General features: G+C 32.0%; 2 protein-coding genes across 2 annotated transcripts in view; both read left to right on the top strand.

The window, feature by feature from the left end:
• The first annotated feature begins 1,691 nt into the window (after window positions 1-1,691).
• On the top strand, window positions 1,692-3,136 carry LOC123658186 (bursicon). Its single transcript, XM_045593628.1, has 4 exons — window positions 1,692-1,839; window positions 2,037-2,146; window positions 2,322-2,447; window positions 2,909-3,136. The coding sequence occupies exons 1-4, from the start codon at window positions 1,740-1,742 to the stop codon at window positions 3,041-3,043; spliced, it is 471 nt and encodes a 156-aa protein (XP_045449584.1). The 5' UTR covers window positions 1,692-1,739; the 3' UTR covers window positions 3,044-3,136.
• Window positions 3,137-4,777: 1,641 nt separating this feature from the next.
• LOC123658188 (lysine-specific histone demethylase 1A-like) overlaps window positions 4,778-13,173 on the top strand; it is a 194,331-nt gene continuing 185,935 nt past the window's right edge. Inside the window, exons 1-10 of the mRNA XM_045593630.1 lie at window positions 4,778-4,900; window positions 4,986-5,209; window positions 5,307-5,496; window positions 5,587-5,740; window positions 6,111-6,239; window positions 6,380-6,522; window positions 7,827-7,976; window positions 9,281-9,339; window positions 9,567-9,794; window positions 10,200-10,348. Of these exons, the coding sequence (XP_045449586.1) occupies window positions 4,877-4,900; window positions 4,986-5,209; window positions 5,307-5,496; window positions 5,587-5,740; window positions 6,111-6,239; window positions 6,380-6,522; window positions 7,827-7,976; window positions 9,281-9,339; window positions 9,567-9,794; window positions 10,200-10,348 (1,450 nt within the window). The 5' untranslated portion in view covers window positions 4,778-4,876. The remainder of the gene's footprint in view (window positions 4,901-4,985; window positions 5,210-5,306; window positions 5,497-5,586; window positions 5,741-6,110; window positions 6,240-6,379; window positions 6,523-7,826; window positions 7,977-9,280; window positions 9,340-9,566; window positions 9,795-10,199; window positions 10,349-13,173) is intronic.

Genomic DNA, 13,173 nt, shown 5'->3' with positions numbered 1-13,173 from the left:
CAATTAATTTACAAAACTAAAAGAAATAAAAATTTTTTTTGGGGATGCCGGTACAGCAAGCAATTATCTATAAAATGATGTGTAATTTATCTGGAGTAATTATGAGGTTCTTTTCTAAAAAGGGAGACAAACATCTTAACAAAATTAAATTTGCACACCGTATGCAGTTTGATCCAACTTGAAAGATAGGCTATATTTTATTTAGATATAAATATGTAATCATTATATTTAATAAAAAAAATAAGGTGAAATATACGAATACGAAGGCGAATAGGAAGTTCGCCAGGTCAGCTAGTACTTTATAAAAATGTTTTTTTTTTTACATCTTATAATTAATATTATAATGACTGATTATAACTGTTATATTAAAGAAACCAAATCTTTAAGAACCTAAAAAAGTTAGCAATTTATCAGCATCATTATTTAGTAGGTAGGTACTAATAATATCTTTATACTAGTAGATACGTACATACATATTGTTTTAAACCATCGATAGACTTTTCACCCATAACCAATGTTAATACGGGTTTTTTAACCGACTTCAAAAAAGGAGGAGGTTACTCAATTCGACCGTATATATATATATATATATATATATTTTTTTTAATGTATGTTCGGGGATGATTCCGTCGTTTATGAACCGATTTTGATAATTCTTTTTTTGTTGGAAAGAAGATATCCCTAGTTTGGTACCATGATAAGGAAACCAGAACCTAATGATGGGATCCTAGAGAAATCGAGCGAAACTTTCGAAAATCCGCATAACTTTTTACTGGGTATATCGATTTTAATGATTTTTAATTTAATCGAAAGCCGATGTTCATGTGGTCACATTTAAATTTCATTGAGATCTGATTACAACTTTTGGAGTAATCTTTGATAATGCGTATTTACTTGACTATTTTTTCGTCTACCTAAGTTGTATTACTTGTCGATATAATTGAAGTCGGTTTTTCTTCGTTTGCCTGCAAACACAATTATTGATTAGGTAATGAGAAATTATGTTTTTATCTTCATTAGGTTAAAAATAATATCACTGCAAAACATAAGTAATGTCTTTCTGCAACATAAACTCTCTCGTTATTTAAAAATTGAGCAATCATCCTTATAGGTCTAAAGAAACAGAGAAAGATTAATTACAGAGTTACTTATTTTACAGTTGAATTAATATTTCAATAGATTGATTGATACAGTCTGTATCATCCCGCTGCTGAACATAAGCCTATTTCTCCACTGAGTATGTACTCTTAGCAGAAAGATCGGCTTAACACCACGCCACCACGAAATATCTATCTGGATCTATCTGGAATCCGGATAGCCCAGATAAAAGCAGATAAAAAATTTATGAAAATTTTGGAATCCCTGTTTCAAACACACAATAGTTTACAATAACTTCTCTTTACAAACTCTTCTCGAATTTTCAGCAGCGAAAACAATAAACTTGTAATAAATTTTTGAATAAAGTACGTCAACGACCAAACTTAAATATTATAGCGTCGATCTGTCGATGAAAAATCCATTAAGAACGTCGTGTTCACACTGCTTGAAATCTGTGTATTTCTTGGGGAGCGCGGTCACTAAAATGATTTCAATGTCTATGATATGATACATACTAGACATATATTCAATTAGGTCGAAATAAGGTCATTTAAATCCTTTATAAGCGAGTATTTTTATGAAATTCCACACACCAGTCCCATCCTTCATTAACACAACAGCTCAAATAATTGGAATCCAAAATGTTTTCTTTCAATTCGGTATGTTTTAGCTTGATCCTTCTTTCAATGTGTCAGTTACAAGAAAAATATGTAAGTGGACAAGAAGTTCAACTTCCTCCTGGTAAGTATTAAAATAATTTATACTACCTATAATTACATACTCAATTCAGCCTATCACAGTCCACTGCTGGACATAGGCCTCCCCAAGTTCGCGCCAAAAATGGCACGGACTCATGTCAACTTTATACAAATAATTTAATGAACTGTAATTATTTATTTGTTTGTCTTACCTATGCTTTTTAATTTTATGCATTATAGGTCAAGAATGCCAAATGACACCGGTTATTCATGTTCTACAACATCCAGGATGTGTACCCAAACCCATTCCATCATATGCTTGTATTGGTAAATGTACAAGCTACGTTCAGGTACAATACACTTCATATAATACTCAGGACAAATCTCTGCGATTTTTGGAGTGCATTACTGTAATTTTTTTTTTGTAAAATGAGTTGAAATAATTTTATATATATATTCGTAATATACTCGTACAATATTTACATACTAGAACATGTCCGTAAACATAAATATTATTTTCTTAAGGTTTCTGGTAGTAAAATTTGGCAAATGGAACGATCTTGCAACTGTTGTCAAGAATCAGGAGAAAGAGAGGCGACAGTGGTGCTGTTCTGTCCTAAAGCTAAAAGCGAGGAGAAGAGATTCCGAAAGGTAATATTTCTTGTTTAATTTGAAAATGGAACAGTTTCAGTCTCTAGGACACTGTTGCGATGTATCTATGGATAATAAACTTTCAGTAAAGTCACATAATTATTGGAACGAAATTTCTTACGGCAGGCTTTATATTTGGCTGGGCGACCGAACTAAAAAAAATGTGATACTAAAACCGTAAGAAAAATATATAACGGAAGTGACGTAATATCAGTCACACGACTGTATAATATGACGTTTGTAAAATAAAATATTACTAGTAAACTTTTTTTAAATTATTTATGTAACTTTATATTGTCGACAAAAATAAATAAAGACACGTGCTTTTTTATTTCACTTAATAGTTTGAATTATTATTGTTATTATTATTTTGTTTGATTTATTTTATTTTACGGTATTTTTTATTTTCGAAAATACTTTCCTAAATAATTCCTATTTTTTTTTTATTATACTAATTTCAGGTAACTACGAAAGCTCCCTTAGAATGCATGTGTCGTCCATGTGGTAGCATTGAAGAAAGTTCAATAGTTCCTCAAGAAATTGCGGGATACGCTGACGAAGGATTCTTACAGAGTCAGTTTAGAAAAACTTTATAAATACATAATTAAAAATGCAACTGTAATTAATGCGCTCATATGGACTGTTATGATTTTAGTTAAATGTTAAATAAAAATCCTTGACCAATTTAATTTAGTTTCTTTAAAATCCTTGAAACGGTAACAAAATTCTACAATTTTTTGCGAATTGATGAATTAAGTCTTCTTAAAACATTAACTGGAAAAAAATACATTCGTTTTTAACTTTGTGACGGCAAAATATTGTTGAATTGTTTGTAAAGTGTAGTATATGAATGTAATAGTAAAAATGTAATACATATATAAGCATACAAGTGCATCATCATTACAGCATACGTTTCTTTTTTGTTGTCTGGATCTGACTACGATGTTCAGTTTTTTTTATTTCGAAGAAGGGAAAATAAATCTTAAAACAAAAAACGTTAGCAAATTTTAAATACTCAAATTAGAATGCGAGTCGACTCGAGTTAATAACACCAACTTGATTTGAGTTCATTATAAATGCTAACTGAGAGTCTAGAACAAAACGCTCGTCTAGAACTTCAAGCAAATTATGTTCAAATATTATGTATAGCTATCAAATAAAGAGCCGGGTTTTTTTGTTCGGTTATACTACGAAAACTACTGAACTGATCAGAATAATACTTATACCATAAGATGCAGCGTGTTTCGGAAAAGGTTTTAGTATATGATGTTGGTGATTACTTACCGTGTAAAAAATATGGACAGACAGAGGTCGCTAGTAATTTGGTAACAAATTTCCATTTGTCTTCTTAGGGCGTGTTTCATCGGTTATTGATACCGCCTTTAGATGGATGACGCTGTTCAGTAGATAAAAGTTTATGATATATCATTCTTCTTGTACCATCGCCACTATATTTAAGACATATTTCTATTGACAATTGTGAATCTAAAAGTTATAGTTTATTAATTGAAGATAAACAGGTCTTAATGGTCTATTTTACATCATTCTGTAAAAGTCCTAACCTAATGTGCAGGATAAACTTTAGCCACAATCAGTGAAATCTGCCTTCACAATGTAATATTTAGCAATATTTATTTTATTAAATAAGAATTTATTTTATGAAAATATAAGTCATAACTTAAGTACTAGCTTTTACCATTTTTTTCATGTTTTGTTGTTTTATTGTTCGTGAAGTTTTGTTTCATTGTTTCATGATGATCGGTTGAGTAGTTTTCGCGTGAAAGCGTAACAAACAAACTTACATTCACATTTAATATTAGTAGGGATGACATGGCTTTATTTCCTTCCTTACTTATCCATCTTGGAAAAAAATGTTTTAATGTCACGTTTATGAATTTTTTTATAAATATAACTTTTTTTTACAATGAAAATGATAAATGTAGGCCTTTTCTTTGTTGTGTTATTAACAATCCTAAACTCGAAATTTTCTAATCGTCTACTCTCTAATTATTAGAATGCGTTTGAGTATGAGACTAATTTTTAACTTAACCAAGACTTTGATGCATGTATTGAACACTGTAGGGTTTAAGTCTATAGTTTTAAAGGTTAGTTAGGATAGTACTCGTTGACGAATTTTCCACCGAGACACAGCTAGCTGACATTAATTTTCATTCAAGGTAGCATAGAAACTATTACAAGAATTTTTTTTTTGAGAGGAAATAATCAAAAATATAATTTTTTTTCATGTTCACGCAGCCTCCATGATATGGTCAGGTCAGGTTTTAGTCTATGCTACCTTTTTGGTTAACATTCAAAGCTGTTACACAGCTGTCAACTTCATTTCAAATTTTGTTTTGATAATTTTTACCATTTCGATACTTATATAAACTTTTTCTAGTCAATATTTGCTCGATCCTTAAAAAATTAAAATGAGTCGTCGTAAACGCGCTAAGGTATAAAATAGAAAAATATGATATTTAACACGATTTGTGTTTTGTATATTTGTTTTGATGTTAAGGTTATGTTTATCGATCTTAGGTTGAAAACCGCGATTTAGATGAAAAGTTGAAGCAAGATGATTCTGAATCTGATCAATCTGAGAAGAGTAAGATTACTTCTTCAAGTCCAAAGACGGTTACCGGTCGACGCGAGTCATCGTCGAGTCGCACGACTGATTCGAAAAAAGAGGATAAGCCAATTGTTATTGAGGAAACAAAAAGTGAAGATATAGAAGAAATAAACTATAAAGAGATGCTTAACAGGTCATTTATAATAAAACTTTATTTCACAATTTTGTAGTAATTATTCTATTAATATTTAATTTAATTTGGTTTTATTTAAACTTTAATTATTTTATAGTTTGGAAGGAGCAGCATTTCAGTCCAGATTACCTTTTGACAAAATGTCTTCTCTGGAAGCTGAGTGTTTCTCAGATTTACAAGGACCTTCCAGTCATACCTTTGTACAAATAAGAAACCGTGTACTAAAGCTTTGGTTTGAAGATCCCAAGAAGCAGCTTACTTTAGAACAAGCTGTTCGAAAAATGGAAGTTAGTATTGTAGAACTAGAAATAATTTAAACATTCTTCTCGGTAAAAGTAAATTTATTCAATGTATAAATTTCTTTTTTAAATTTTCAGCCGCCTTATAATGGTGATCCTGCTTTGGTGATAAGAACTCATGCATTCTTAGAGAGACATGGCTTTATAAATTACGGTATATATGAGAGAGTGACACCTATTCCCTCTCCACCCAAAGGGAAACAAAGGCCCAAAGTTATTATTATTGGTGCAGGTATATTACATTTGAATAATGATAATATTTTATTATCTTACATCATAGCATTTGCTAGTAGAATTTCATTTTAAATAAATTATACTACTTGCAAAAAAAATATATATTATGAAAAAAAAGTTATATTACTTATTACGCTGGTGCAGTTTGAAGTGCTTTCTGCTCCTGGGGTTGAGGGTTCAATTCTCACCCTGAGTATAGGCATATTATATACATTAATTTAAATATGCATTATTTATAAGAAAGACATTTTTGTGAGAAAAGTTGTTGACAAAAGATTACACTATAAATGCACATAAGTGAAGCTGCAAATGTAAAAGAGCGAAAATGCTGTGTTATCTCATATCTAAAAACCCAAAATATATTTCAGGTGTGTCTGGATTAGCTGCAGCACGACAGCTTCAGTCATTTGGTTGTGAGGTTGTGATATTGGAAGGTAGAGACAGAGTGGGGGGTAGAGTTGTCACTTATAGAAAAGGTCCCTACGTTGCTGATTTAGGTAAGTATTTTTTTAAGTGTTCAACTTGAGAAGTTCTTTTTCTTTACTAAATATATAAAATGTAAACTAGACAAACCATTTTGTATGATTTACTATAATAAAATAAGAGATTTCTATATAATTTTAATGTAATATTTCAGGAGCTATGGTAGTAACAGGCTTAGGTGGCAATCCAGTTACAACCTTGTCGGTTCAAATGAATATGGAGTTACATAAGATTAAACAGAAGTGTCCACTGTATGAAGCAACTGGAAATCAAGTGCCTAAACATAAAGATGAAATGGTAATAACTTAATTTTATAATATAAGTCAAAAGTAAGCAAGTTGATTGTTTCACAATTCTAATAAGATGAGATTTTAAAGTAAATATTTTTGTAATAGGCTACTTATTAGGATTAAATCTTATATTATAATTTTTTAAGAATTACTTTGTATTTTACAAGATTTGAAAGGAATTGAATTGATTTCAATTATCACTAGAAGAAATTGGTAATATTTCTTGTTTAAAAAGTTGTTATATGGAAATTGGTAACTTTTTATAAAGAAGGAATGATTATTTTTTTACATTTTAATTATTGTTCAATGCTTTAAAATAGAAAAAGTTGTTGAGAACCTGTACTGGTAACACTGACTATAATGGTACCACTGCTGGCAGAAAACGCTGATTCCTGTTATGTAAAAAGTTTGGAACTCAATTTATTAACACTCACCACAGTAGATTAGCAGATATCTCATGCATGTCTCATAGTGGTGACACATGGGACATTTCTTAAGGTTTTCCTTTAACATAAAGCACACAAAAAATTTTAACCCCTATAAAACAAAATTTAAATGAAACAAATCGATTGTCCAGTGGGGATCAAACCTGCATCCGACTGACCGTGTCGGTGTTTTAGCCAATTAAGTTATGGAATGATGTACCCGTTAGATCGAATAAATTTCGACCTAACGGGACATCATTCCATAGTCTTTAAATTAAGACTAGAAGAATTAATTTTGTAATGAAATTATGCCAAGAAACGGCCAAATTTTGAAGTTATATAGGTTAGGGTATTTTTTTTTCAAATTTTGAAGTTAGGTTAGATTTTTTTTTGTAGTGAAATTATGCATATAAAGGGTAAAATTTTGAGCTTAGTTAGGTTAGGTTAAAAGAAATTAATTCGTCGTTTAATCTAAAGATTTGCCGAAATTTCTAATATGATGATTATATTCGGTTCTAAGCGATCCCTGCTGGAAAGGTCGATTTTTGATATGATATTAAAAATTGTTTAGAATTCCCTTATGAGTGGGTAACACAAAAATAAATATTATGAAAATTTATATGAGCTATTATTACCCTACCTACATCTTGTAACCATTATTGAAGTAAAACTTCTTTACGCACGCTTGACTTGGTGAGTAAGCTGGTGAGAGCGTTACGAAAAGTGTGATAGGGCGAGGTGAACGGAAGTTGAGAGGGAGATATGTTAGTCAAGATAGAAAGAGAGAGAGTTACGTTTCATAATTTTTACTAAGAGTCGTGTTATCTAAAGCACGTTTTTTATTACCTTTGTGTCTCTGTTGTTATGAATATAATTTGTTTTCCAGGTTGAACGTGAATTTAATCGTTTGCTAGATGCTACGTCTTATTTGTCACATCAAGTGGACTTTAATTACTACAATGACACTCCGGTCTCTCTCGGACAAGCTCTCGAATGGGTGATAAAACTACAGCAAAAAAATGTTAAACACAAGCAGGTAATAATGTTAATTTATTTATCACTGTGTTTAACTGTGTGGTCACGGCATTAAAGAATATAGCCACGCTCTCTCTTCTCGTGGGTTTCGTAAGAGGCGACTAAGGGATAACACAGTTCCGCTACTACTTTGGAAGTTAAAAAGCCGACCGATGGCGGGATAGCCATCCAACTGCTGGTTTTGAAATACACAGGCCGAAGACGGGCAGCAGCGTCATCGGTGCGACAAAGCCAGCCCTGCGGTCACCAACCCGCCTGACCAGCATGGTGATATGGGCAACACACATGAGTTCGCGCCATTTTTGGCGCGATCTTGTTGAGGCCTATGTCCAGCAGTGGACTGGGATAGCCTGAAGTGATGACGATGTAGTGATTTATCTCTGTATACTTTTACCAACTTGAAAATACGTAAATTTTTTTAATAGTAATTTTTACATTATAATTTAGTAAAATCTATTTTGTATTGTAAGACAGACAAAGACACTTTAAAACATCGCATTTGTAAGTAATTAAGTAAAGGATATTATTTACATTTTATATAGTACATCGACGTAATAATAAAAAATATGAACTGGTTATTTAAATAAAAAAATCATGTAAAAAAAAAAAATAATCGATTTGAAGATATGTTTATTTGAATCGTGGTTATCTCGTTTGGGATCGCCCGCTCTAATGATATTGTAGTTTTTTTTTGATAATTAAATATTCCGTTTGACCACTATTTCACCTGATGTTAAGTGAAAATGCGGTCCAGGATGGAGCATCTTTACCTAGAAGTAGCCTATTTACTTAAAGATCTCCGGATTGTAACTATCCGGAAACACAGACGCCGGTAGAGAGTTTCATTCTTTGGCCGTACGCATCAAGAATGTACTAGCATAATAGTTATTCGTTGTCTGAAAAGAGGGATAAAACGACATTTTCTAAAAATGAACCCTAGCTAAATCGATTTATATCCCGCTAAACCCTGCATAATAAATGTCATGAAAATCGTTGGAGCAGTTTCCGAGGTTTAGATTATATCTTCTATATCTATACTAATGGAGCGCCGGTTTTTTGTTCCGCTAGACTCCGAAAACTACTAATCCGATCAGAATAATACTTGTACTATAAGATGCAGCGTGTTTCGGACAAGGTTTTAGTATATGATATGTTGGTGATTACTTACCGTGTAAAAAAATATGGTGGGACAGAGGTCGCTAGTATATCTACAAGAATTGCTTGTTAAAGGTATTGGGTCTAACCAACTATATATTTCAAACAAACTAATACTATAATACTAAAAACTTAAAATCTTTTCAACAGATCCAGCAATTGAAAGCTGTGATAACATTACAAGAGAAATTGAAAAACAATATAAATAAGTAAGTAATTTAAAATTTAAGTCATGTTTTTTGTTATAAAATTGACATAATCTTTGCCATCTTAAGAAGTATTTCAAAATGTAGTATTTATTTATAATAAGAGACTACTTTATTTTTATGATTACAGCTTTATTCTTATAAGCCTATACTCGATGTTTTGTAGTCAAAATTATTATCAGGATCAAAAGAAAACATTATTTAATTATTAACAACTATTAATATTTTAGAATGTCCGATGTAAAAGAACTATTGAGATCAATGAAAGCCGAAAAGGAAGCATTGCTCATTGAGAAAGAAAAAGGTATGGCGACTGGGGATGCAAGTATTTTACAAGAGTTCAACTTGCGTCGACTAAACCGGGAAATGAACCAGCTGTGCAACGAATACGAGGCTATGGTTACACAGAACAGCACCATTGAGGATAAACTGACGCAACTTGAGACTAATCCGCCGAGGTAAGAATTCTTTTTATGCTTTTTCTAATTCTAAATACAGAGTAATATGTCATAAATTACGTTACACCAAGATTTGTTAATATATTAAGAACAATATTTATTATTTTTAAAGATATTGATATTTAATTCCTTATCTGTTACTTCTATATGCTAAATCACAGTTAATGATGTATGTACTTCAATAATCGATCTCAAAATCTTCTTCTAAAACATATATATTTTGACATAATGTGTTTCTCAATTGCTCACTACTATTTAATGCCACCGAATAAAACACCAGCTTAGTGGGTGATAACTACGTGATACTAGAATGACCTGGAAACCATGGAGTTGTTAGCAAAAAAAATTTGAATGATCATAACACCGTTTATAACTTTCAATATTAATAATTACACAAATTTCCAGTTCCGTGTACCTATCGGTACGAGACAGGCAGATATTGGATTGGCACTTTGCTAATTTGGAGTTTGCGAATGCAACACCGCTAGGAAACCTTTCTCTAAAGCACTGGGATCAAGATGATGACTTCGAGTTTACAGGGAACCATTTGACAGGTATGTTTATTTCTTGTACCCACCTTATTATTAGGTTTTCGATCCCCAAAGGGTGTAAATCTAACCTAAACGTATCCTAACTTAATTAGTAAGATTTCCTTGGTTTGTCGACTACAAAGCGATATCTCTGAATTTTAACGCGAACGAAACTACGCTAGGAAACCTTTCACCCAAGCACTGGGATTAAGGACTTCGAGTTCAATGGGAACCATTTGATAGGTACGTTATAAGTTTTTTAGAGCTTTGGATACAAGGGGTTCAAAAACTTACCAAGAAGTTTGGTACCCTGTTTATATAAATAAGATGGCAAACAATGGCCCACCTGATTACTATCGGTTGCCTGTGCCGCCTGCAACACTAGAAACAGCGCACGTGCTGAGGTAACCAGCGCTCCTGAGGGGGGATTGGGGATTGGGTCGGCAACGCGCTTGCGATGCTTCTGGTGTTGCAGGCGTCTATAAGCTACGGTAATCGCTTACCATCAGGTGAGCCGTACGCTTGTTTGCCGACCTAGTGACATAAAAAAAAAGTGCGTTGTCGACCGTACCCTCGACCTTCCCCTGGAGCTCTGATCACCTTACTCACCACAGGAACACGACACTACTTGAGAGCAGTGTCACTTAGCTGTAAACTTCTGTAAGGTTGAGGTACTTCCCCTGTTGGGCGGCTCCAAATTTTGAACAAAATATTTCTTGATGTACCCTACCTCAATAGAAAAATACTCTGTTACACTTAAAGTGTTATTCATCATAATAAGTAGGTGCGTGTTGATGACCATTATGAAAACAATGCAAAGCCTTAATTTTATATAATAATGGCGTAATAAACATACAGCATTTAAAATAACCAAAATAATTCGGCAAGTTAAACTTTGTAATAAAAATTTACGAATTTCGGCGATTCCCTTAAATATTTGGAATAATCGGTATTCGATTATAGTATCACTGATAGGGCACAATATCATTGAATCATATTGGGGTGCTATGCTGATATATTTTTTTTAATTTAGCGAATTTTTTCCATTTCTACTTTCATTAGCCTGACTCTAAAAATAAGATTACATAGATTTGAGGTACATATAGAAAAGTGTACTAATCCATTCTTGAATCGACTTCAACAAGTATGTAAAGTTAAATAGCGTATGGAATTTCTCTTATTTCTGTCGTCGCTAGCTCTAAGATAAACACACACTTTGATGACCTAATTTGTATTTATTAATTTGAGTTTGAACTATTTTGGCATATTTGTAAGCGATGTATTACTTAACCAAAAATGTTTACACGATTCGAATACTCAGTTCTATTAAATATCATTCGGACGAAATATTGAATAATGATTAATGAAAAATATTATTCACGACAATATAATCGACGTTTTACTCATAAAACCGAAAAGGTCAAGAGTATAGTTATGTAAGGATTATTACTTATATTTAAAAAATATTCTGTTTCGTAGTGTTATTACATTCGATACCCATGTAGACTATTTATCTGATCTCAACTCAGTTTGATAGGTACCTATTTCTTTTGTGATATGTTTCACTTAGATCCACTTATTGTTAGATACAGCAGTTTATTTTAACATTTATTAAGTTGCACTATTTTTGGAATGTTGTATGCAGTAGATTCTACCAAAATAGCTCGTATACTCATATACAAAGATAACTATACCTTGTCCAACCGTTTATTTTTTTTTGACAGCTCACGTCTATAAATTACATTTCTTTTTCGAAATATGGTACTATAAAATTCTACAGTAATGTCAAACTTTATTGACGGCAATTGACGGGTAGTGAAGTGCCCTGTGCATAACAAACGACCATAGACTATCAAACAGTACTTGAAATTCAATGAATCGATTATATGATAAAAATAATTTTAAGTCATGTAATTATTGTTACTATTAATTTAATGAAATAACAATAGTATCTATGGCTCTAAGATTGATTACTTGCAAGGCATTAAGTCGAAGTCTTGGAATTTAATTTCAAACCAAGGATAAAGAACTCTGTTCATTTATTTATTCATTTTTTGATGGCTGCCTTAAAATGTAACTATGCACGCGTTAGAGAAATTTAAGCTTAAAACGCGTAGTTAATAAAGTCAAAATCAAGTTTATATCAAGAGTTATGAGCAAATATATTTAGAAAAACACATACCTACCTACTTATTTATTTAATAAACTAGATACGTATAGTCTATTTCACGTAGGATGGGTACGGTGACACATGTCAAATTAACTCTATAGTGAGGTGACCATGCATAATTAATTGATGTAATTCGATTATCGAGTACAAATGCGGTTAACCTTTAATCGATTATATAATTTTTTTTTTAACTACTTATTAAAAGTTAATCATCGCTATAATGAATAAATATTTTAAGGGTGGTGTTAAACGCGAGAAATGAGTTATCGACAAACCCATTAACACAGCTCACGTGGCAAATTATTAGTCGTTCGCCTTTACCCTCCGGTACTTTAGTCGAAGAATGAGCAGTGTCGTCTGTCCATACTTTGCCAACAGTATGATTGGCGTTCAACCATGTCTAGTCAAGGAATACTACGTTGTTCCAATCCGTAATGTTTTTCGCCTTTTCTAAAAATGTCACAAAGTTTTCACGCACTTTTCCGTTTGTTAACTTTTATTTTATTTTATGGAAATCCAATTTTATTTAAAAGTCGCCATAACGATGTCACACTTCCATTAAATAATTTAGCACCTTTCAAAGATATTAATTATTGTAAAACTGTGGACAACTCATTTCTCCGCTAATAATCATATTCAATCTCAACGACCAAACATTTATTTCCTTTGCCTCTTTTTG

The sequence above is a fragment of the Melitaea cinxia genome, chromosome 12, assembly GCF_905220565.1.
Source record: "Melitaea cinxia chromosome 12, ilMelCinx1.1, whole genome shotgun sequence".
Lineage (NCBI taxonomy): Eukaryota > Metazoa > Arthropoda > Insecta > Lepidoptera > Nymphalidae > Melitaea > Melitaea cinxia.
The sequence above is the reverse complement of the archived record's forward strand: the minus strand, read 5'-3'. Positions and strand labels throughout refer to the sequence as shown.